This window comes from Dromiciops gliroides, chromosome 3 (assembly GCF_019393635.1).
Source record: "Dromiciops gliroides isolate mDroGli1 chromosome 3, mDroGli1.pri, whole genome shotgun sequence".
Classification (NCBI taxonomy): Eukaryota; Metazoa; Chordata; class Mammalia; order Microbiotheria; family Microbiotheriidae; genus Dromiciops; species Dromiciops gliroides.
Genome location: NC_057863.1, coordinates 408575638 through 408602319, shown reverse-complemented (window position 1 = coordinate 408602319; position 26682 = coordinate 408575638). Strand labels below are relative to the sequence as shown.

Genomic DNA, 26682 nt, shown 5'->3' with positions numbered 1-26682 from the left:
GTTGAAGATGCAATAATGAAGATTGCAATAATGCAATACAGAAAAGTGACTAGAAGGGCTTTTAACACGAATACTCGAGTATCCTAAGGTGATGGCAGGGCAGGGTAAAAAGAAAGGCTGTATCAAGTATTAAAGTCAACAAAGATGTTGGGAGAATGAATAACCAGTCTGTAAATGACAAAAAAGAAAAAAGTAGATGGCATAGCTGATTTCATTTGTCTTCATTTCACTCATACTCAAGAACATAAAATGGTGGCTTCCTAATGCAAAATGGATCAAACCCCAACTCCTCAAACTAGGATTTAAGGCTTTCCAATACCTGCCTCCACCACATTTAACAAACCTAAATTATTTGCCAGCTACTTAGTGGCACAGTGGAGAGAGCACCGGGCTAACTTTGTTTTTTTGGGTTTTTTTGCACGGCAGTGAGGGTTAAGTGATTTGCCCAGGGTCACACAGCTCGTAAGTGTCAAGTGTCTGAGGCCAGATTTGAACTCAGGTCCTTCTGAATCCAAGGGCATCGGGCTACCTTTAGTCAGGAAGCCCTAAATTCACATCTGACCTCAGACACTTACTAGCTATGTGATCCTGGGAAAGTTACTCAACCCTCTTTGTCTCAGTGTCCTCATCTGTAAAATGAGCTGGATAAGGTAATGGCAAATCACTCCAGTATCTTTGCTTTTGGTTTTGTTTTGTGGGGCAATGAGGGTTAAGTGACTTGCTCAGAGCCACACAGCTAGTAAGTGTCAAGTGTCCGAGGTCAGATTTGAACTCAGGTCATCCTGAATCCAGGGCCTGTGCTCTATCCACTGTGCCACCTAGCTGCCCCCCCACTCCAGTATCTTTGCCAAGAAAACACTAAATGGGGCCACAAAGAGTTGGACATGACTGAAAAACAACAGAACAACAACAAAATCTTTGCTACTGTCATCCATATGGTCCAATATTATTATGTTTTCATATCTTTAATTAAGCTCTTTTCTTTTACTTATCTGATCTCCACCTTATTCTTTGTTAATTTAAATTATACCCTTTAAGGTCTACTTGAAGATCCACTTTCCTTTACAAAAGCTTTCTGAAATACCTTGGCTTAAAATATTTCCCTTCTTTAAATTCCCTTAAGATATAGTCATTTTTTTGAACTTGACTGCATATGTAATCCATTATAATTTTTTCTAATTGTATCAATATACAGGATGTCCCAAAAATCTTGGTGCAGTTTTAAGCTTAATAAACATATTAATGACACCAAGACTTTTGGGACACCCTGTATTTCTTAACTCTACTCAACTGTATGCTTCTTAAGGACAAAAACAATGTCTTAATATTTCACAAAGAGGCTAGTACTTAATATTTATGTCTCCTAGTTGGTCACATTCTAGTAACAGATCACTAACTCCTGACAAATTAGTATAAAATGCATTTAATACTAAAATTATTCTGAACATATTTACTATTTCTTAAATGACCCAGAGGGAGTGAAAAAATTTTAAATTCCTTCTGAGTGGAAGTATCTTTTGGTGCTTTAGGGTGATTCTTATGAACCCCAGATGCTATCGTGCCTTAGATGCATGGAGGTGTGAATTATATAAAATTCTGGTTTATAGAAGACTAGATAGCAAGTAATTTAGCTGAGAATCTAACAGATTAACTTAATCAGCATGAATGCTTAAAAAATTAAGATAGTTACCTCTTGAAGATATAGGCAGTATAACTAGTAAACTTTGACAAGAAGACGAGATTAAATATGTCAATACAGAATAATTCTTACCAATGGAAATTTCATTATTTCACTTATATACCTCATACTTTCGCCACTCTAACTCTTAGTTGGTTACTCTAGGACTGAAATGTCCTTTAGTCCTCTTGCCCTAACTTAGGGACAGCTTCCTTTGTAAGGAATATTGCTGTCCTATCATATTCTATATGGAATCATAAAGCTGAGGATAATGGGAGGGGATGTGTTTTGGTGCCTATACAGAAGAATAAGACATTAAACTTTTAAATCTTAGCTCTAAATCTTACAATAGAATATAAACATTATTTCAATTTTGAGAACATGTACTAATCACAACCATACTAACCCTTTTGACACTCCAGCTCTGTCATTTACAATCTTCACTTCTTTCACAGACCCATACTGGGCAAAAAATTTCCTTAAGTCATTTTCATTAGTCTAATGGGGGTAAAAACAAATAAACAACAACAAAAAAGTAAAAATCTTTTCAAACAAAAAATAATAAAAGAACAGTTTTATGACTATTTTGAACAGTATAAATGATGCCATTCCCACTTCTGTTACATAAAGAGTAGATGAAGTTATTTGGAGAAAAACATTCCAGTAAAAGGGAAATATTTAGGATCCTGGATTAGAGAATCACTAGTCAATAAAACCAGTTATTTATTTTAAATATTAAAATATACCTAAATAGGAAGGTGAGATATTGAATTATTTTGTACCAATAAAATTTGGGAGAGATAGGATTTGTATTGGATCCTCTGACACCAAAATCATGTAGCTTTTTAGTACTTTCCTTCGACTAAATAGATATTTATTAAGTTTCTACTTTGCACAAAAGCACCATGGTAGCCTCTGGTGATAGAGATGAAAATGAAACATAGTCCCTTTGTCCAGAAAGGATGAAGGAGCAAAGCATATGATGTACATATTGTAGCACTTTGGATATTTCCTATGTACTTACATTTTAATATATACTATGGTTATGCAGGCATGCCTGTGTTATCTCCTCAACTAAGTTGTAAGCTCCTTGAAAAAAGTTACTGTATATAATTTTATGTTAGTATTACTGGTATCTAACAGTTTGAAAATAGTAGGTACTTAATAACTGAATGTTGAATAGTTTCTGAACTTGTCTCTTTGAATGATATCAATGGGTTTTCCCCAGAACAGGTACTAGAATTGCTGATTTCTCTCTTAGACAGTTTATGTCTTTTTTGTTATTTTTGTTGTCTAGCAAGTACTTTTTTCATTTACTCCAGAATGTTTTAAGTCACAGTGAAGCACTACATTTACATATACAGAATATAGCCAATTTAATTCTAAAGCTTAAGGTTAAAGCAGTACACTCTCCCTGGACTCATAAATGCCTAGACTTCCAAGTCAACAGAATTCAATAGAGTTCTTCTTCTTCTTTGTTTTGTTTTTGTTTTTGGTGAGGCAATTGGGTTAAGTGACTTGCCCAGGGTCACAAAGCTAGTAAGTGTCAAGTGTCTGAGGTCAGATTTGAACTCAGGTCCTCCTGAATCCAAGGCCAGTACTCTATCCACTGTGCCGCCTCGCTGCCCCGAATTCAATAGAATTATATTTGGTAGCACATAAGCTTCTTGAGGGTAGGGAATGCTTTATTTTTGTCTTTGTTTTCCCAGTGTTTATCTAGCACGGTGCCAAGTATATAAAAGTGCTAAATAGCATGCTTTATTTTTGCTAATTTAATAAAGAATAATTGCAGAAAACTACCAGAAACCTTTATAACTAAATCAATATTCATTTAATTAAACAAAAAGTTACTCTGAAACTCAGAAAAAATCTGGAATCTCTGTAAACATTTGCTGATTAACTTTTCTAGGATGATGGTTTTTCATACATTTCCTTTCAATCAAAACAGCCAGTTAAAGAGATCAGGTTACTACCCCAAAATGATTCCACTAAGTGAATTCAGTACAATTTAAAAAATAACAATAGATTCAATAAAACACTTTCAGGTACAAGCATTGATTCCTTTCCTTTTTTCCCAGCTAAAAATGTTTCCATGATGTATGGAACAGGCCTCTATCTACTTAATAAAGATACAAAAATTTGAATACTCAAAGTTAGTGGTATGACAATTACTGATGTCACTGATATAGCCCTTCCTTGGTGGTTGTTGTTTTTAGTTAGGTTTTACTCATTCAATTCATAGCTATCAACAGCATTTATGGAGCACCTAGCATATACAAAGCAACATATTAGTTGCTGAGGAAATCAAGCCTTGCATACTGTTGCTAAGACCTTAAAGATGATCTTAGTCTCCCTCTTAACTTCGGTCAGAAATCAGTGGGGACAAAATTAATTTAAAATAATGAAAATAAGCTAAACGATACTCTCTGGCAAGCTGTGGTACAGTATGAAAAAAAGGCTAAACTTAAAAGTCAGTAAATGTGGGTTCAAATTCTGCTTCTGTCACCCATGTAACCTTGAGGAAAGCACTTAACTTTTATAAAATGAAGGGAGAAAGGCTAAACCAAATATTTTCCAAGGTACAATTCCACCTCTAAATTTATGATCCTGTGATTTATTTCAATAAGCATATAGCTCTATTTATCAGACCAAAAGTAAGAGGCAGAAATCAAAAAGCATGAAGTGAAAATGTAGAGGAGAGACAGAAAAACTTTAGGTTTCTAAGAAAAGCAAGTTTAAAAGAACCTGTGTCATTACTGCTGTCTACTCTTTGCCTTGCTGGAATCCATATTAGCTTCAGAGAATGGCCATATAAGGATGGGGACTTCACTTGGATCCTTCTATAAAATATAACTCAATGACAACTCTTCATTGCAAAGATTAAAGGTATAGCTAAATTATAGTAGTAGATTCTGAAAGCTCACATTGTGGTGAAATATTTTTACTTCTATCATTGAAAATAATTCACCATACCCCTCAGAGTATTTTTCCATGCTGGTAAACTCTCAGTTTCTTTCTCTATAAAGTGGGGATGATGGCATTTGCCCTATCTACCTTTTAGGATTACTGAGATCATTAAATGAAATGATAGCTATAATAGAACTAACAAATTTGACTATAAATATCATTACTATAGTAAGACAGAATCATGAAATGCCAAATAAAAAAAGGTCTAGGACCAAAAAAAAAAAAAAAACCACTACAGAAAAATTTATTTTTAAAATACCTTAAAGTCGATTCCTCCCACGAAGATACGATTAGGAATCACTGTTCCAAATCTTGGGGCACTTGTTGGGTTATTCAAAGGCACAGGTGACACAGGATTGGGGGATGGAGACAAAGAATCTGTTTGCGTCTGATTTGTGGTTTGCTGTGAGACAAAAAATACTTTTAGGATTTATTTTTAATATCTTTTATGATATCCTGACACATGGTAAAGCTGGATAACTATTTTACAAAGATGAGATTTAAAAGGAATGATGAAAAAACTCAACCTTAAGATTTCATTATGTTTTATGGTTTCTTTTATCTAGCCTTATAAAAGTAATTTCTATTGTAATAATACAGGGAAGGCCCAATTCAGATGAGCTCCCAGTATCAAAAATATTAACACTTTTTTTGGTAGGGGAATATAGAAAAAAAATTGGGGCTATATATATATATATAAATTATCATGTGGGAATAGAATGAAAAATCAAAAGGAGATTAAAGCAATCTTTTACTGAGCTTAAAATACCGCCACAGATTAATAATGTAACCTCATGACATCATTAACTCAACATATATTTAAAACAAAACAAAGCAAAGCAAAAATGTCTTTGCACTTGCCAAACTGCAGATAGGATTTGAGAAATAAATGAAAGTTGTATAACTGATGTCTTAATAAATAATATAGTAGTCTTGAATTTGTCATACCAAGGACCTATTTTCAGAAAATATTTATATGTGCACATAGCTTTAATCAAAACAAAAGGCTATTATTTAAATAACTTCAGAAGAGAAGTCCAAATAGAAGCAGAATCAAGAACTTGCTGTTTTTTCTACTACAGATATTAGCTGAAGTTCTATATGTAAACAGCCTAATTTCCTCAAATAAGGACAAAAATTTAAGTTTACCAGCCTAATAATTTCTGCCCTGTAAGTTAAAGGAATGATTCTAAATCCATGTTTTGTGGAATCAATATCTCAAAAAGACGCCAACAAAGAACTTGTTAGAAAATTTTAGTACAAGTTCCAATTAGTCACTGATAAACCAGACAACTTTCAGCCTCTTCCTGGAGAAGGAGCACTACTTAGGCAGGAGCCAATTAATTTGGTGTTGATCAGGAATGGGTAGAGAGGAAAGTGGAAAGAAGGAGATGGTCCTGGTTTCAGGGACAGCAAAGATAATGCTTGCTAATTTGATCAGTGGCAGGTGAATGTGGCTCCTAACCATCTTGCAGAGGACAGGACTCTACTTGAGTCATCAACATGGAAATCCTACCTCAGCACCACATGTGAGATTATCTATGAGGTTTCCCTCTACCCCTATTCCCATCCTCTTGTTAACTTCATATTCCTGGTGACTAGAATTTATTACCCCATCAATATGTCAAGAGCAAAAGTCTTCTGAAGCCTAATTATTTTTCCTGGTTAGAAAAACAGACTTATAGAGATGATTCAGCTTTATTTATTGAGGAAGATATGGATATAGAAAAGAAAGGAATCTGGATCCTCTTAGGAAGTGAGTGAAAAGTTTGCCACATATTTACACTTGTATGGGGATGTATAGCAATAATCCCTCCGTCTTCCTATTAATCTTAGGCTACAGAAAACTATCTAAGTCAATCATATAAAAGGCCACAGGCCAAATCTCCAAGCTCAAGTATAGGAAGAAAAAAACCAAAAACACATGAGGAGGGAAAGATAGGTTTTCCTTCCTTCTGTGATTAAAGTATACAAAGAAAAAAAGTAATTTACACAAGTACAAGTCACCATGTTAAAGTTCTTTGGCTAATTATATTGTATTTAAAACAATATATTCACGAAACAGAAAAAATTTAATAGACACACAGGATTTTAATGTTATAGGGCTTGAAGAAGTTCATCTATAGATGAAACACTAAAGACATTTCACTCAAATACAAACACCATTACACTACCCATTAATAGAAATGAAACAGTATTACTTAGTTTCATTTCCCAAACTGTGGATTTTTATTATGAAAGAACAATTGTTCACAGTTTACAGAGACAGGGAAAAGGTTTCATCTAATGTCACTCAAAGTCTGTTTGGAAATTCAAGCCCTTCTTTTTAAAATATGTTCAGTCAAAAGAGTAAATGGATAGTAGCAGATTGTCAGGACCACTCTAGGAAAATGAGGATCAAACATCCTGGAGATCATTTTAGGGAGGCAGGATATGGGAAAAGGAACTCGAGAACAGATTTCAGATAAAGGATGAGCATTTTTAAAAATTCAATAATTCCTAAAAGCCAACCTAGATTAAGGAAAAACAAATTCTGCCCAACCAAGCTTATTTTCCTTTCCTGATAAGTTATATACTAACTTAATAACTCTTTAAAACTTGCACAATCAAGACAAACTTATTAAAAAAATAAAAATGTCTTCAGTTCTGGACAACCTCCTTCTACTTCTGCAGTGACAGTGGTATAGTTTTGGGAAGGAAGGTAGAGTAAGATGGAGTTTCTTTCAGCATGTGCCCAGAGGCACAAGAAACATTTCAAGGGATACTTGATTATCTCTTGAAGTACTCATGATGAGCATAACCAAAATGATGGTCATGAATACAACTGCAGTTTAAGTAATGTAAATGGCACAGGATGAGGAGTTGGGGCAAATCTATCAAGAATCTACACACTAGTTGAATTTATACTTTGGAATTCAATTACTTCATATGAAGGTGGGCATGGAGGAAAATAGAGGGAAAGTATGCATTAGATTTCAGATATGCAAAATTCAAAGACTTGTAGACTTCTGAAATCTCAAGTTTATGAAAATTAAAGTTCTTTCATAAATTGACTACTCAGAAGGTGCTGGTCCAGCAGTCACTGAATACTCCCAAACTGAAAATGACTATCTTACAAAAATTAAGTGACTGATTACTGATGGATCAGAATTAATGCATTCAGGCAGCTGACAGAATAAAAGTCAAAATCAATATATTATTAGAAGAAAGGACACAGATAATAAGACAGTATGTACAATGCAATGGTTTCAACCTGATCTATTAAAATATTAATGCCCCCAAATGGGTAATGGAGTAAATTATGTTGATCTTGATTATCACCTTTTGCTCTAAAAACTTTATTACAAGTAAAACAATCACAATATGGAGGTCAAAAGAGCAAGTAACTTAACCAATAAATAACTGAATTCCTAGGAGAGAGAGAAGCAATACTAGTTGAGAATATAAACATTTGTAATAATAAGAAGGTGATTGTGGAAGATTAGAAACATTGTCTCACAAAACAGAAAGGCAATGAAAATATGTCCCTATAGAACTTGGATTTGACTGAAGCTATTATCAACCCAAGATGAAACTTGTAAGACAAAAAATCTGATGAAAAATGGAAGAAATGTACCTATATCTCTATAAATTATTTTCACCATAAATAGTAACAGAACCACATTTAGACTCGAATACCATATTTTCAAATATGTTAGAATGGTACTCAAGGAAATTAAGTCAGGAAGAAGAGCACCTGGACTTTATAAATCAAGTATCCACCAAGAAAATACATGCTACAAAACAAAACAATCTTGAAATCATTGAAGGATCATTCTACAAAGTATTTCAATGAGGGATTCAAGAGAATGGTAAAAATCTTAGGTAATTTTAATATCCAAAAAAACAACTGAGAAGATATTAGTAACTACTAAACCACATGACACTTTCTCAGTTTTATACAAAAATGCATGAGATCTTATGCTACTATATATGCTATACACATATCTAGAATAGCTGGTGAAAACTCCAGAAGGGTCTGGGCAAGCTTCTGGCAAACCATTTTCTACAGCAGACCACACCTTTACAGTCATATAATTAAATGCAAGGTCATTTAGAGTACGGATTGTTATAATTCTTTATATTGTATATCCAGCACTTTGTGAGCACACAGTAGGCACTCCATAAATGCTTGTTGTCTGGCTGAAACGTGCCAAGAATCTAAAAATCTTATTTTGCTGATTACCAACTTTTCTTCTCCCCTCATCCCAAATCCTAACCCATTTCACAATGTGGAGCAAAACACTGCATTGTTCTCCTCAAACAAGTAATATTTCAATCCTGTGTTAGGTTTATAAAGATTCCTTGTTAAGAGGAAGAATAGGGATGAACTAGGTGTTGCCATGGATAAAGCACTGGCCCTGGAGTCAGGAGGACATGAGTTCAAATACAGGTCTCAGACACTTACTAGCTATGTGACCCTGGGCAAATCACTTAACCCTATTGCCTTTAAAAAAAAAAAAAAAAAGATGAAGACTATATGCTTGCCAAAAGTGTTCACCATCCTAATGGAGGTGGTCCTGTGCAAGTTGATTCTACAGATGGCAAAGTGGTCCAGAAGTGCTGTTTTGCAGATAATATTGTGCCAATTGCTATGGATACAATGATACTGATTTCAAAGTATTTAACGGTCTATTGGGGGCAGCTAGGTGGTGCAGTGGATAAAGCACTGGCCCTGGATTCAGGAGGACCTGAGTTCAAATCTGGCCTCAGACATTTAACACTTACTAGCTGTGTGACCCTGGGCAAGTCACTTAACCCTCACTGCCCTGAAAACAAACAAACAAACAACAAAACCCAGTCTATTATGCCATACTTATGGATTAGATACTGATCAATAATTGTAGTCTTACACATAATTACATTTTATGCTTACATATACATATTTCATTTGATTCTCATATCAACCCCATGTTAGGCATGGCAATGATTATCTTATTTTATAGATTAGGAAACTAAGAGTCAGAAGAATAAAATGACTTGCCCAAGAGCACATGGCTAGTAAGTGGTAGCATAACAAATGAAATCAATGAGATTAAATTTCAGTAGTAGCTAAAGACCTCGATTTAAGATTAAAATAAAGAAAAGTGCAGAAATATAAAGATAAGATATAATTGACTTGATGATATGAAAAAAATCCCAAAAGAACAGGAACCTTAGGGCTTAGTTGACTTTTAGCTGAATATGAATAAAAAAGGGACAAATTTGCTACCAATGTAAATAAAATTATAGGCTACAATTAGAGAAATATAGTGGCCATACCAAAAAGAGGTCGATACTCTCACAACAGTATTCTACTACAGATTACAGATGTTGCTTAATCACTATATTTTTTCTTGTTTGGGGTACCACATTTTAATAACAAACTATGGTGCCCAACAAACTACTATGCCTAAAATGATGAGAAATCTTGAAACAATGTCATAAAAGGAATCACTGGGAGAAGTGGAGTTTTATTCTGAAAGAGACCAAACTTGGAAATACAAATACTTACAAATAGCTATTTTTAAATATTTGGAGAAAATTTATTATGGGAGAAGCAGATTTATTTTCATTTGATTTACAGAGATTAAGACCAACAAATGAAGTAATTAGGGAGGCTCCTCTGGGTCCAATACAAAGAAATTCCTCAAAGAAGTGGTCAGTAAACAAAGAGTAGGAAACAATTTGCTGTTATTGGAAATATTTAAAACAGAACCTGAATGATGATTTATTAGGAATATTATTGATACTATTCTTTCTTACTCTAAGAAAAAAGGTGAAGCATATTACTTTTTTTCTAGATGACTTCTAAAGTACCATCTAAGATTTAATAATAATGTCAAAATCTCAAAATACTTTGGTAATAACCATTTTATAGAAGCTAAGAACAAAGAAATTAAACTTTCATTAAGACAGTCAAAGAAATTCCACAGTAGATTGCTTTAATTACTTTCAAGAACTGGACTTATGTGAAGAAAATTCATGAAGAAAATCACTAAAAAACAAATAGAAAAGCTTGAGCCCCATTTTTTTTTTTGCTCAGTTGCTTTTAGTCTTGTCTGACTCTTTTTGACCCTATATGGGATTTTCTTGGCAAAGATATTGGAGTGGTTTGCTATTTTCTTCTCCAGCTCATTTTACAGATGAGGAAAATGAAGCAAACAGGCTTAAGTTACTTACCCTAGGTCACACTGCTAATAAGTGTCTGAGGCTGAATTTGAACTCAGGCCTTCCTCGATCCAGGCCTGGCACTCCATCCACTGTGCCACTTAGTTACCCCTGTAGCAAATTTACATTAGGCTAAAAGAAATGTAGAAAACCTGAGAACTGTCCTAAATGATGTTTTTACCACAATGAATAACAGACAAGAAAACTTTTTTAAAATTGCATATGCCATTGAAATTTAGAAGAAAAACACTAAGATCTTGAAAAGCAAGAATAGAACAAGTACTAACTAGAACATTTAGGGGGAAGGGAAAATTCGAAGTAATTGATGCCAAAGTTAATTCTTGTTTTTGTTTTTTTTTAGTGAGGCAATTGGGGTTAAGTGACTTGCCCAGGGTCACACAGCTAGTAAGTGTTAAGTGTCTGAGGCCGGATTTGAACTCAGGTACTCCAGGGCTGGTGCTCTATCCACTGCACCATCTAGCTGCCCCACAAAGTTAATTCTTAACTGCTAAATAACAAATGGCTTTAAAGTGATCAGTAATTATCCTCCACCATACCAACTAAATTTCTGGGCTAAGCTTTAAAACCTTCCTTTTGGGGGAATGGAATATATAGTACATTAAAACCTCAACACTTTAAACTGAGAGGAAGACCAACTTGAATTAGAGAAGTCTGAATTATACAGTATTTAACAAGGACTACCTTTTCATTACATTTTAATATATTGCACCCAGCTCTAAGTTCTATTAGGACTCATTTAGGAGATAACCTTAATGAAAAGTTTAAATTTGTATGTGTATGAAAAGAATTGCAGGGAGATTGTTTTGATGGACTACTTTTGTCAAGGTAGTTAAAGACAGACTTCTAATTAAACCAAAATTTTTCTCCTTGTAGTTTGGCAGAGATTACCTTTCATCTAATGTTGGTATACCTGGCTGAAATGTGTGTAGGGATCTGATTTATTGAGATTTTGCTGTACTTAAGTCAACTCTGAATTATCTGCATGGATTATACCTATGGCAAACTTGTCTCTGACTAGATCTTTTTTTTTTAAAGGGGAAGAAAGGCTTGAATAGAACAAACCCCTTTTCAGTATTATTGAACTATTTGTTCTTTTTACAAGAAATTATGTTTTAAATATCATGTATAGGAAACTTAGCTAAATGGCACACTCTAGATCACTTCCCATAAAGGAAGAAACTTACTGACTTTCAACTAAAACAACCTGTTCATTCAGCACAAAAGTTATACAAATAGAATTTTAAAAAATAATATGAAGAAGTGCAGAGAACAATATGTACCTATGGTTCATATAAATGACTATTTTCTCTGTATAACAAAAACCCCATTTCTGGCTAAGATTTCCTTCTAATATAGACAACTGAAAAAAAAAAAGGCTAACCTTTAGAAATCACTTTATAGTTCCACAAAGCTTTTCCTTACTATTCAGAAGGAGACAGTGCCATTTTCCTGTTATACAGATGAAGAAACTGAGGCTCAGGGAGGTTATTTGACTTGCCAAATGTCACACATCTAGTAATTGTCTCAACCAGGACTAAAACCCAAGACTCTTGATTCCAGATACACTTTCCAGTACACCTGTCTGTCTTAAAAGAGATATTGCTGTAGTTAATGGTTTAGAATACAGTCATCCATTTCCCCTGAGTTTATGGGAATGGAGAAAAGGTAATATTTTTTTGAGAGAAGGGAAAAAAGGAAATGGAAATGGTGTTTGTTCATTCAATTCATTTTCCTGAGTAGAGGGAAAGTAAAGGGGAGGGGGCTTTATTATTTGTGAAAAGGAAAATTGAAATTGTCGTACATTTTGTAATCTGATGATTAGATCTCACAGAATCTGTTTAGCGAGGGAGAAAAACGACCGTTTGTAAAACAAAACCTGTGAGGGGCAGCTAGGTGGAGCAGTGGATAGAGCACCGGCCCTGGAGTCAGGAGTACCTGAGTTCAAATCCGCCCTCAGACACTTAACACTTACTAGCTGTGTGACCCTGGGCAAGTCTCTTAACCCCAACTGCCTCACTAAAAACAAAAAAAAAACCCCAAAAACAAAACAAAACAAAACAACAAAACTTGTGAAGCCGTCTGTCTCTGTAATCAAACTCCAGACAACACTGATGCAACCTGATGATCAAAAAAAAAAAAAAGAAAGAAAAGGTGTACCCAGGTGGCATGGTGGATAGAGTGCTGGGCCTGCAGTCAAGAAGACTATCTTCCCGAGTTGAAATCTAGCCTTGGACACTCACTAGTTGCACGATTGCCTCAGTTTTCTCATCTGTAAAACGAGTTGGTGAAGAAAATGGCAAACCACTCCAGTTATCTTTGCCAAGAAAACCCCAAATGGGGTCATGAAGAGTCGGACACGACAGAACAACAGAAGTGGAGTTCCATCATTTAATTAAGCGGGCAATTTTGTGCTTCCACGACAACATCAAAGTAGCATTCCAGTAGCGTTCAGAAAAACGGATCCGTCACTAAAGACTAAGACGCCGTTCCATACTGCACACCTTAATACGGGGTAGAAGTGGTTCAGCAAAAATACTCCTATAAGTAAGATTCTTTCCCACAGTAACGGCCATTCAGTGACTTTTTCTCTTTGAGAATTAAATACCATGGCTTAGTTTAACTGTAAAACGTGACAAGTTTTGCAAAAGGAACTGGAAGAAAGAGGGCGCGCTAACCGTCACGGTTGCTGCCTCCGAGCCCTGTCCCCTCCGAGGCCGTCAAAGCGGGGAAATGGGAGCGGCAAGCGCTGCTTCCGGTTGCCTGGGATCGTCATCACCAGAGCGGACACTGTGTCGGGGGTCCACTCCCTCCCCAGCGGGAGGGGAAAAGAAGCGGGAAGTTACGGTCAGTAGTTTAGTCCAGCCTCGAGCCTCAAAGCGCCCTCAGGTCTGCACAAAAGCCGCGTCCCCAGCGGGAGGAAACCTCAACGGCCTAGTTCCCGCCTCGAGGCCGGCCCTCCACGAGCGCGTGCCGGGACTGGCTGTACTAGCCGCCCTCCAGCGCACCGGGCACGCTCATTGGCCCTCCCGGTAGAGAGGGGGCGGGGCAGAACCTAGCGAGGCACGTTGCCTCAGGGCCTCCCCTCCCCCTTCCCCCCAGCCCGTCCTGTCCCCTCTCTACTCTGGTGAGGCGCCGCAAGGCTCCTGCCAGGCCCCGGACCCTGCCCGTCATTTTCTGTGGGGGCCGGCGCGTTTCCGCAGCCTCACGAGGGGCTTCCTCGAGGCCTGAGTGGGCCGCGGCTGAGCCGGAAAAATCCCCCTTTCCTCGGAGACCGGGTGGGAGCTGGGAGGGTGCTTGAGCTTCGAGGCCGTGGTTTCGGCGGGAAAGCAGAGCTCACGGCCCTGGGCCTGAGAGAAGCGGCGTCGTCATCGTTCAGCCTCGGTCACCCTTCCAGTCTCCCTCCCAAGGCACATGGCCGGGGCCGCCGCTCTTCCCCAGAAACATTCGGCCCCTTCCAGGGACGCCCCCCACCCCAGCCCGCCTTTCTTTCTTGCCCCTGGCTCGGCCCGGCCGGAGCTCGACTCCCCAACTCTCTGGGCTTCCCACCGGCTCCCCGACGGCTGGCCAGAGGCGGCGGCGTTAGAGGCCGTAACGCGGCCTTATGAGGGCAGGGTGGGGGCCCCTTCCTCGGGAGACCTGTTGACCCAGCCCGGCTCCCCAACCCCAAAACGGAAACCCCTTGTTCCCGCACACCCGAGAAGGGGAGAAGAGGAAGGCGGTGGCTGAGGCGGCGCGGCCCGGCCCGGCCCGCCTCGGGATCCCGTCCCCTCTTACTCACCGCTCCCGAATCCGTCTCCATCTTCCCTGGGCTCCCTTCGGAAAAAAACAAACAAAAAGTTTTAGTGTAAAAAACAACAACTAAAAAATACTGGGCCTCGTAACCTTCAAATAAATGAAGCAGAACCACGTTTCCCGACGAGAGGAACTTTCTTCTTCCCACCCCCCCACCCCCGCCCCGCTCGAGGCTGCGGCTGCGGCTGCGGCTGCGGCTGCAGAGGCAGCGGATCCAGAGGCAGCGGCTCCGACGCGGGGGCGTGAACCTGCCACACACGGGAACAAACTCAAGTCCCCTCCGCCGCTGCCAGGGGGTGGTGCGGGCGGGCCCGTTAACCGAGGGAGGGGACGCTACGGGCGACTCCTGGGACCTCTCCGCGGTGTGGCGCTGAGCGGAGGCGCGGGCGGGCGGCTTTTGCCCTGTCCCGCCAAGCTCTTTTGACCAGTAACGAGTAGGGGGCAAGTGAAAGGGAGAGGGAACCGAGTGAATTTTTCTGGGAGAGGAAGGTGGCCAGGAAGAGAGAGGGGACCCCAGTTTACAGATGAAACAGTATATGTAAAGCACTCGGTAAACTTTAAATCGATATGTAAATGCCCTCATTACTATTCTTTTCTCCCTCATTTTACTGTTATTACCACCAAGTGGCTGAAGCTGTTGAGGTTCGTGGGGGTTGGCTGGGGTTCAAGGGCGTCTAGCCTAGGTCTGTAGCCGCTTACTTTTTCCTTGTTTCAGAGGGTTTGGGAGCAAAGGGAGCGTGTTAGGAGACATTGACTTTCCACCTGTGACTTTCTTCTCTTTTCTTTCTCCCTCTTTTTAGAGGTTTAAAAAAGGTCTTTCCTTGTAATTCATTAGTTTAAGAACATTGCTTCTCCACTGTTTCAATGATTTTTTTTAAAATGGGAACTCTTTAAAGGAGCAACAAAAGCAATTGGGGAGAGACTGGTGGAAGGTGAAGAGGGCAACCTTTCCGAAGAAGTGGGGATTCCTGAGACGCCATGGACAGCCCCGCCCCTCCTCCCCAGCATTTGTCGCTGTCACTCATCCCAGGGAAGGAGAGCAGAGGGCCTGCTCTGAGAACAGAGAGCCCTGCATGCCCCACTGCTCACCCCCAGACTTTGCCTGGGAGCCACTCAGAAGAGGAGAGGTTTTAGGTCACTCACCTTTTATCTCGGGAAAAGTCCCGAAATGACCACTTTAGCAGGGGGGTTATTACAAACTCCACCTTCCTAGGTTCTTGGCCTCTGGCCCTCAGGGTTCCAATCCCCTCTCTGAGCTTCTGTTGTGGCTAGGTCCTGACACATTCCTTCTCTCTACTACTGTACTCTGGTATCGGTTCACCAACAAGCCCATAACTCTGCTGATCCTAGCCTGGCTTAGACACAAACCTCCAGGAATAGCATCCCCTATTAATCTATTCCCTATAATAAACCTTATTTCATGTTTTTGAAGAGAATTCTTTCCGTAGGAAATACTACTCCAGGTTTCATTGGGAAGAAAAACTTTGAGTAGTTTGTTCAAGAGGTAGCTGAGACTCATACTTCAAATTTTTTTTTAATTAAAAAAAAAATCACGAATCAAGAAGACAGCTTTTAACCAGGAACAGGAATAGAGAGAAGTGTTTTGCGATACTAATTCTCAATAGTCTTGCCAAATGACCACTACTACAATGGATTTTACTTCTAAGGTAGAGGCTTAAAATAAAAGAATGAAAGTGTCTATATTAATTTAAAATCATTCAAAGATCACCATTAGGGTGATCTTAATGTTATTAATTGAGTATAATGGGAAGCATGCTTTTTATCCTTCTGATGTATCACATCTTTTCTAGATTTTCCCCATGATATTTAAACTTAAATTTTCTTGCTGTATCCCCATTCTAAAGAATGTTAGTCTTTTTTTTTTTGGGGGGGGGAGGATGAAGATTAAGTGACTTGCCCAGGATCACACAGCTAGTGTCAAGTGTATGAGACAGGATTTGAACTCAGCTCCTCCTGAATCCAGGGCTTTATCCACTGTACCACTTAGCTGATCTAAGAATGTTAGTCTTTTGATTGTAAAAGACGTTCTAGAATTCAGTAATTATGTTTCAGATTTCCAGTAAGTCTACTGTACTTTTAATTGCTTATCCAGGAGTGGTGATGGGCTTATATTGAACTACCAAACCTTTCTTGCCTTATTCACACTTTGCCACTAAACACATGTATTCAGAAGACCACTGTCATCTAAATTAGTCAGAAATGCAGGGCCTGGCAAAGAACAGAGAGAAAATGTCTGGCAGAGGGGATAGAGCACATGAGCTTATTAGAGATTCATTATATGCAATCAAGTTCATCAATTGTAGCTTAACGTTCTTATCATCCCCTCTCTTACAGGTGAATAATTCCAATTCCTTTAACCTTTATATCCATCACTCTCCTTTAGATATCTATTTTAGTTATCCTAAAATAAACACTAATTTTCTTACGAGGACAAGCATATCTCAACCTAATGTCATTAATTTCTGAAATGCTAGGGCAAAATAATACCAAAGGAGATAGTTAATTCCACAGGAACAATATTATAAATGGGTTATCACGATCTGAATATAATGTAGTTTTATGACTTTGTAGTAGGCTTTTAGTATAATATGGTAAGGATATTATTGGAAAGAGAGGGACCATGAGTAGTATATAGAGAACTAGCCTTAGAATCAGGAACAATTGGGTTCAAGTCCCACCTCTAAAACATATGGGGTCTTGGGCAAGAAATTTAACTTCTCAATGCCCCGGATAACTCTAAAACTGTAAAGTGCCATTCTGTACCAACGGAGGGAATTTCTTCACAAGAGCTTCCTATAACAATGTAATTAGTTAGAGGACCAACTCCCAGAAAACACACACACACACACACACACACACACACACACACACACACACACAAAACCTCATTAATTCAGTGCCTGTATTCACCTCTCATCTGTTTTCATCATGTTCAACTCATCTGAAAGCTTTCAGTGGCATCACATTAACTAGAGAATTAGGGTCAGATTCCTTGTCCTGGTGTGATTTTCTGACCCCATCCTTGCTTAATAATTTTACCTTCTGGGGGTAGCTAGGTGGTGCAGTGGATAAAGCACTGGCCCTGGATTCAGGAGGATCTGAGTTCAAATCCAGCCTTAGCCACTTGACACTTACTAGCTGTGTGACTCTGGGCAAGTCACTTAACCCTCATTGCCCTGCCAAAAAAAAGGACAAACAATTCATTGCATTAATTTTCCTCCTCAAATCTTTGCTACCTGTATTCTCCCACCTTAATGCCTTCCCTTGCCCTTTTGGCCTGTCTAAATCTCACCCACTCTTCTAGGTTCAGTTGCTCTGTGAATCCTTTTTGCATCACACTATTAAGTATGTAGTTATTTCCCTCTCCCCCGAACTTTTGAGCCAATTGTTTATATATTTAATCATAGGCTCATAGGAGTTAGTGCTGGAAGGGACCTCTGACATCATCTGTTTAGTTGTTCAGTTGTTTCAGTTGTGCTTGACTCTGTGACTTCATTTGGAGTTTTCTTGGCAAAGATATTAGAGTGGTTTGCCATGTCCTTCTCCAGCTCATTTTACAGATGAGGAAAGTGAGGCAAACTGGGTTAAGTGACTTGCCCAGGGTCACACAGCTAGTAAATATCTGAGGATAAGATTTGAACTCGGGAATATGAGTTTTCTGACTCCAAGCCTGGTAGTCTATCAACTTTGCCACCTAACTGCCCATCTGATTTAGCCCCCTCCTTTTACAAAATAGGAAAGTGGGGCCCGTAGTGATGATATATTTGCTTAAAATGAAACAGGCATATGTTAAGTCATAGAGATGAGATTTGAATGAGGGTCCTCTGATAGTATTTTGGGATGGCTAGGTGCTATAGTAGATAGAGTGTTGGGACTGGAGTCAGGAAGATATGGGCTTAAATGAGGCCTCAGACTCTGATTAGCTGTTTGACCCTGGGCAAATTACTAACATCTATCTGCCTCAGATTCTTCAATTATAATATGGGGATCATATTAGCACCTAGTTCATTGGGTTATTGTGAGGATCAAATGAAAAAATATTTGTAGAGCATGTAGCACAGTGCCTGGCACTTAATTATATGTTTTCTTCCATTTTTAATATAGCACACTGCCTTTCATAATATTATTTGTATTGTTCATCAGGTATTATTTGACTTTTTATGTGTGAGTTCCTTCTGAACAGAAACTGTGTGTCTTATTTTTATTTTCCGGTATCTAGGACAACTATACGTACATAAATATCTGGCAAATGAATGATTCATTTAACCCTAATCATTCACTTACAACTTTAAGTTGTATTAACAGAGGCCCTGACACCGCCCCCCCCCCCAGCCCCCATAGGGACTAGACTTGTGATTTTATTAGTGTAAGGAAATCCAAGATGAGAAAAGTCTATCTACCAATATAGTAGAAACCGCCCTGAAATTTATAGCTTTGGAAAGTTACTTGTGGGTACCGAGAGGCTAAATTACTTTGCCAACATCACATGGTCAGTATGTGTCAAAAGTGAGACACAACTCGATTCTAAGGCCAGGATTGGCTATCCATTTCCCTGTGTTCCCTATCTTCCTTACATTATTATACCCAAATCCTATCAGAAAGTTAAAAAAAAACAACAAACGGTTGCAATATAATTCCACAGAATCCCTTCAAGGTTTGCAAAACACTTTATAGGAGTCTGGAAGATCTGAGCTCAAATCTGACCTTAGAAACTTACTTTGTGACCCTGGGTAAGTCACTTAAACCTTATTTGCCTCAGTTCATAATCTGTAAAATGGGGACATACTGGAGAAGGAAATGGCAAACCACTCCAGCATCTTTGCCAAGAAAAGTCCCTGGGAGCCAATACAACTAAATAACTGAACAACAATATAAGAGGTTAAGCCTAGTGAGGGGTTGGTGATTAAGACTGTGGTCTCTCTTCAACAACATCCCTTAGGTGCCTTCAAGGAATGACTTCAAATCCTTCCTCTTCATAAAGCTTTCTGGAATCACTCTGGTGTATTTCAATTCTTCCCTCCCCAGATATTAATTCAATTCAAGTTAATTCAACTCAACTCCTATAGCATTTGTTTGGTCTATCATTCATTTTGAAATTAAAATGTTATTAATCAAATGTAATTAATCTGATCAAATCAATAATCTGTCCTTGTGCCAAGATTGCCAAGTTGCCAAGATTGCCAAGATTGCCCAGCTAATAAGTAGCAGAGCTGGAGCATGAACTGTAGTCTTCTGACTTCCTTTAGACCTTTCCACAATCACAAAAACTCAGACTACTTTTTCTCCCCTATACTCAAAAATTAATCAAGGGCATGCTTGGGTTACAAGGAAAACTCAAGCTGAAGAATTTTTTTCAGATTCTTAAATACATTAAAACAATAATTCCATAGAATAATAAACCTAAATGGGACCTTAAGGTCATTTATTCCATCATGCTGCATTCAGGTAACATCATACTTAAAGCATCTCAAATAGCTAGACATTTATCTGTGGTAAAAAGAGCTACAAAGAAATTGTTTTTGTAGAATAATTATTTTTCTATACAACTGAAATTTTCGTTCTTTCCTTAGAGAAGAAAGATAATAGATACCGTTCCTTTATCAAGTGTCACCAAAAAAAGGACAAAAGTACTTGGTTCCACTTATCTGCAATGACTGGGTAGGCACCTACAAATAATAGAGCTTTCAATCTCAGTCTTGACAATGAAATGTCATAGGAAATTATTAAAAGACCAGCTATCATGGGGCCCTCTCAAATCCTGTTACTCTGAGGGAGATTTGATGGGTTGTTTGAAGAGGCTAAAGTGATGACATAGGAAATTATACCAAGGTCACCATTTGTCATCAAAAACATGGTAGGGATTAGATGTTGGTCTCATTATCTATATTTTGCCTTTTTGGACATAGCCAAACATATCTGTCTCCTGAGCTCTAGTCACATATTTCCAATTTCTGTTGGATCTCTCCACCTGGATGTATTGGGGGGCAGAGATGTATTGGATCCCCTCCAGACAGATTGTTACATTTTTTTAGTGTGAATAAACTGCTATAAAGCAGGATCTTGAGGTTTGTGTTGATTGTACTTTAGAATAGTAATGGAAGGGGCAGCTAGATGAGCACAGTGGATAGAGCACCGGCCCTGGAGTCAGGAGTACCTGAGTTCAAATCCGGCCTCATATACTTAATACTTACTAGCTGTGTGACCCTAGGCAAGTCACTTAACCCCAATTGCCTCACTAAAAAAACCCAAAACACCCCCCCCCCAAAAAAAGAAAGTAATGGGAAAATGTTAATAATGCAAATTAAACTTGTTGTTGTTTGTTCTTCACTCTTGAAGGGGACCGTGACATCAGGGTGATGTCATGACTTGTAATGCATTGGATTTAAGTGAGGGAGGGCTGTACAAGGTCACCAATCTCACTCTCTCCTTCAGAGCCATGTGGGTCCAATGGCAAGATATACATCATGATGACTGGAGATGGCTCCAGATTTTATTTATTTTATTTTAATTTAATTTCTTCTAGGCAATGAGGGTTTTAAGTGACTTGTCTAGGGTCACACAGCTAGTGTTAAGTGTCTGAGGCCACATTTGAACTCAGGTCCTCCTCAGTCCAGGGCTGGTGCTTTATCCATGTAACAATTGGAATGATGCCACCTGCTGGAGACTTATTGTAGAAAAGCTGCGCCATGAGGTGAAGGTCTCTGAGGGCAAGAACATGCGTCTTTTCTTTGGCATCAAGGAAGTTACATTTGCTAGTGGGAGGAAGAAGGGGGAGCCTGGCACTCTTGACTCACTCTCTTTCCTGTGGACTCTGGTGGAGAGCAGAGCTAAGAATGCTCTCTCCCTTTAATAGATAGATGAATGTAGGCCTTTCTCTCTTTACCAAATTCTTATTCTCCTTAATAAATGCTTAAAAGCCTAACTCTTGCTAAAGCTTATAATGTATTGGTGACCACTCATTAGATATTTTAGACAGTTTAGCTAGAATTTTAGCCCTTAACAGATGGCTGAACCACGAAGAGGAAAGCTGAAACTTCCATCTTCTGATCTTTTGGTTGGGTAAGAAATTTCCTCTACCCTGTCTCTTTAAACTGCCAAGTACCAGCTGTTTTCCCTTAAATTTTTTCAAATGGACCTTTTAAACTCCCTAATTACCCTATTTTTGATTTTAGTCTGTTTAACCAGACAAAATGGGAGATAAGATCATGTTAATGCTTTGTTTTTGTGGATTTTCTATTTTTATTTTTATTTTTGTTAGAAGAACCAGCAAGGTGCTCACACAAGGGAATATCTCCCCCTCTCCCAGCCATGCTTTTTCAGAGAAACCTCGGACTCCTGTATTTTTTTCAAATTCTAATGCTAGGAGATTCTCTAATTTTGCATGCCTGGAGGCTAGGACCCAACCTCTCGAAGCCTTTAATCCCCTAGCAGTGGAGGAAGTGGGGGAAGGAGAAACCAGGCCTGAGTTCAAAATTAAGTCTGATTCAAATTGCCCTGGTCCCCCCCCTCCTCTCCAGACCCCCCTTCTACCCCTCCCTTGGCCAAGCCCCTTGATTCCCCTGCCCAGGTAGTCCAGAGATCTAATGCAGCTTTCTCTACCTACATTTGCAGCTTCAGCCCTTCCCCAGCCTGGCTGTGCTTCTGATTCGACCTTAGAAAACCCTTTAAATTCCAGATATGCTCACTTTGTTCATAATTTTGCTAATCTGCTTTTGTCTTTAATTAGTAACCTTCTAGAGCATTTGTATTATGAAAGGACCAACAGACAATATAGAAGGGCTAAAGAAGAAAAACTTAAGCTGAATAAAATTGGCTATCATCATAGTTCAAGACTCCGCTTCTTTTGCCAGGAAGGGTACATATTTTACAGAAATGTAGAAGTAAGCAGCAAGGTATTGATATGAGTATTGGGGATTTTAGATATTAGAATCAAGTGTTCTAACTTCACTCAGAGTAATAGTATTAGTTCAGAGGTTACATAGGATTCTATGCTATTACATCTACATTTTGAAATAATGGTATGGGTCTATTTTCATAGAGATTTCATGCTTTTGAGACTGTGTTTATACTTAGCTTTAAAAAAAGAGAATATTTGTACAAAGCTTTTATAGTCATGTGATCAAGTTTATATTTTTAATACTATTATTAATATTAATTTCATATTCATTGGATTTCCCTAGTTTGATTCATTGTCTATTCATTCATCTATCTAATTTTGAAACATTGCTAGATGTTTTGATTTCATACTACAATGTTAATTCTAGGAGTATTGTGCTCCCATATTCTTGTTTGTTTTTGTTATTTTTTTCTCTCAACTTGATTATGTGAATTAAACTCTATAGAGCATTTCCCCTGGCAAATTGGTTGTCATGGCAAGTGTAAATTGATTCTAGAAGTATTATTTTTGATAAGGCCTATTCCAAAAAAAAAAAAAAAGAGGGAACATTTGTAAAAAGTTTTCTTTTTTTTTTTTAAAGTTTTCTTGAGATTGTATTGTGATTTAACTTGTATTTAAATGTTACGATTTTTCACAAAAGTAATTGTATCTTAGTAAAAAAAAAGGTATTATTTGAAATTGATGCATAATTGTATATTATATTCTTTTTTTTTTTTTTGCGGGCAGTGGGGGTTAAGTGACTTGCCCAGGGTCCACACAGCTAGTAAGTGTCAAGTGTCTGAGGCCGGATTTGAACTCAGGTACTCCTGAATCCAGGGCGGTGCTTTATCCCACTGTGCTATCTGCCGCCCCTGATATTATATTCTGAGTCAAAGTACATTCACATTTTTTGCGATCATTTATTATCTTCAATTTTTAAAATCCATATGAGACTTGGAGGTAGAGGTAACTTATCTATTTATAGATATTAATTGCCTTATATTCTGAGTTATCAGATGCCAGTTGGCCAAGATGCCATCCAATCACAAGACGAATACATGCCAGAGCAGACACTTGAAACCGTCACATCAGGGGAGACATGCATGAAGCCGAGGGAACAGCTTTTGACAAATGTTGAGGCTGGAATCTCTTGGTTTAATATTTTTATTTTCTTTTTCCCCACAATACTATACAATTGGCTGGAAGTTTTGATCCCATGCATTCATTCTTTCACCTGGCTTCTTATGCCCCCTTCCTATATGCCTGATGCCATGGAACATCTCAAATCCCATGCATAATGATTAAGTCTGACTCAGCTATTCCTCCAATATGTTCAGTGGCATGGACATATATTCCATCCACCTATTTTAAGCCTGGCATACTGCATGGGCAGTATATATTGCTCAAGTGTGGGAATGCTCATATCCCATCATTTATCTGTTCTTTTATGGTAACCCCCATAATTATCTTAGGTGTCATGATAAATACAGTGTTGGATTTGGCCTTGACATCTGTTACCAATTGTATTAGATTTTAAAATTTCTCATAATGGCATGAGGATAATTAGGCAGATGATGCAAAAAGTGATGAAACAAAGATAAAAATTATTAAAAAAAATTAATATCACAGCAATTGTCTTCTCAATTTACCCTCCATAAAGGGGAACTATAGTAATATTAATTTAAAAGAATGTTTCAATTTTTGTTTTATTATATGTTTCATGTGTAACAACTAAGATTCTGAATTCCCTTAGACATGTTTTTGAGAACTTTCATTGTTTGATTTGATTATTGACAAAGCTATTTTAAAGTTGTGTTAAGCTCAATTTTGTAGGAAAGATTCCTGGCTTATTACCAGCATCCACACATCAACCCCTGAAAAGACTTCCATTCCACGACTACACCTAGAGGACATCTGAGAAAAGACTTTCAGAGACTTAAAATGAACAGTTTTGTTTCATTGTTGTTGTTGTTGTTGTTTCTTTTCTCTTTCTGTTATAATATACACCATCTGTAACATGTACTCTCTGCAGAGGCCCTCCCTTTGCAAGACTAATGTCAAAGCACAGGTTCATGAGGACAAAAAAACACCCCTCTGGACAAAACTTTCCTCTCTCCCTTTTCTATATTGTTATTAACATATTGTTAGTTAGCATAGGTTATTATATCCTGTTATTTTTGACTGTTTCATCAAGGAAACACCCTGTTTCTTGAAGAAACAAAGCAGGGACTATAACGACTGGAATGATACCACCTGCTGGAGACTTACTGTAGAAAAGCTGCACCATCTAGCTGCCCCAGTGGCTCCAGATTTTAAAGTAAATTGGGGTTAATTCACTTGCACAGGGTCATACAGCTAGTATCTATCTGAGGTGAGATTTGAACTCAGGTCCTCCCAACTTCAGGGCCAGTGATCTATCCACTGCAACACCTAGCTGCTGCTACATTAAACTTAAAAAATGTGTCCAAAAATCTGTGTTTTTCCCCCCAGAGAGCCAGTTCCTAGCACGTTCTTTCTCATTGGCATCTTGAACTCAACATGTCCCAAAACCAAAGCCTTTGTTCAGCCTGTCCCCAATTATTGAAATACCGCCCCCCTCAAGTGCTCTAAGAGGTCTTTCTTGATTTCTTCAGTTTTTAGTGTCCCCACCAAAATCAATTTTTATTTCTTTCATATGTATTTTCTACTTATTATATTTATATATGCATGTTATTTTCCTCCAGGCAAATATAAGTTCATTCCCTTGAGGGGAGAGATTGTTTAATTTTTGTCTTTTTATCCAGCCTCATAGGAAAGTTAATAGCAAAGTGCTGGGCACTTAGTAAGTACTTAATAAATGATTTAATTTAATTTAATGAATGAATTTTAAAGTGTTAATTACCTAGTCTTCTTTACCCCTTGGCAAAGAGTTGTAGTTTCTTTTGCCTAATTTTATTTTATTTTTTCTAGCTTTCATCAAGAGAATTAGTTTGGTTTACTTGGAAGAGCACTAAAATAAGTATCAGGAGATCTGTGATCATTTGTATGTTTCTTAAAACTCTCTGAGTCCCAGAAAGAGTGGTTTGGACTGAAATGATCTTTATGTTCCAATGAGATTCTTTCTGATTTTTCCATTTTTTTCCTATGTGTTTCTATTCTCTGTCCTCTATCACTATAAGATATATATATATATACATTATATACATATATATAAATATATATATGATGCTCTAGCATGACTAGACTTTAACATAATGAGAAAATTTACTTAGACTCATGGAATTTTAGAATCAGAAGGGATATTAAAGATCTAAGCACTCCAACAATAAGGAAAAAGTTCTTTAATCTATGGGTGGACAGGTTATAACTTTGGAAAGTTGTTTTTCAATGTTTATTAAGCTATCAGTAGCCATATAAAATAACACTCTAAATCACTAATAATTTTTCAAAAGTAAAGCACTTCTGACATTCAGTCTCAAACCTATCAGAGTAGTAAAGCTGACAAAAAAAGAAAAATGACAGATGTTAGAGGAGTTACAAGAAACAAGCGCAAGAACACACTGTTGTGGATTGTCAAGTGGTATAATCATTCTAGAAAGCAATTTGGAAACTATGCCCGCAAACATACTAAATTGTCCATACCTTTTGATTCAATGTGTTCTACTACTAGAGCTATATCCCAAAGAGATCAAAGAAAGAAGAAAAAGACTAATGTGTGCAAAAATTGTTATAACAACTCTTTCAAGCACTTAGCACAGTGTCTGGCACTTAGTAGGCACTTAATAAATGTTTATTGGTTGATTTTTGCAGTGGCAAAGAACTGGAAACTATGGGAGTATCCATCATTTGGAGGAATGACTGAACAAATTGTGGTATGTGGAATATAGTGGAATATTGTTTCACCATAAGAAATGATGAAGAGGACAATTTCAGAGAAACCTGGGAAGACTTGCATGAAATAATGCAAGAGAACAACAACACTGTAAAAACTAATAACCTTGTAAGACTTAAGACTTCTCATGAAGTCAATAATCAACCATTATTCCAGAGGACCAATGCTACCCAACTACTAATGGAGATGTAGGTGATAGATTAAATAAGATAATCTGAACCAGTGATTTCTGTGATATGTCAAGAATGCTTGAATGAGGAAATGCCC

General features: G+C 37.9%; 1 protein-coding gene across 1 annotated transcript in view; it reads right to left on the bottom strand.

Annotated features, from left to right (window-relative positions):
• BOLL (boule homolog, RNA binding protein) overlaps nt 1-14764 on the bottom strand; it is a 75991-nt gene extending 61227 nt beyond the window's left edge. Inside the window, exons 1-3 of the mRNA XM_043996875.1 lie at nt 14634-14764; nt 4905-5048; nt 2085-2176 (exon numbers count right to left, since the gene is read on the bottom strand). Of these exons, the coding sequence (XP_043852810.1) occupies nt 2085-2176; nt 4905-5048; nt 14634-14654 (257 nt within the window). The 5' untranslated portion in view covers nt 14655-14764. The remainder of the gene's footprint in view (nt 1-2084; nt 2177-4904; nt 5049-14633) is intronic.
• Nucleotides 14765-26682: the final 11918 nt, after the last annotated feature.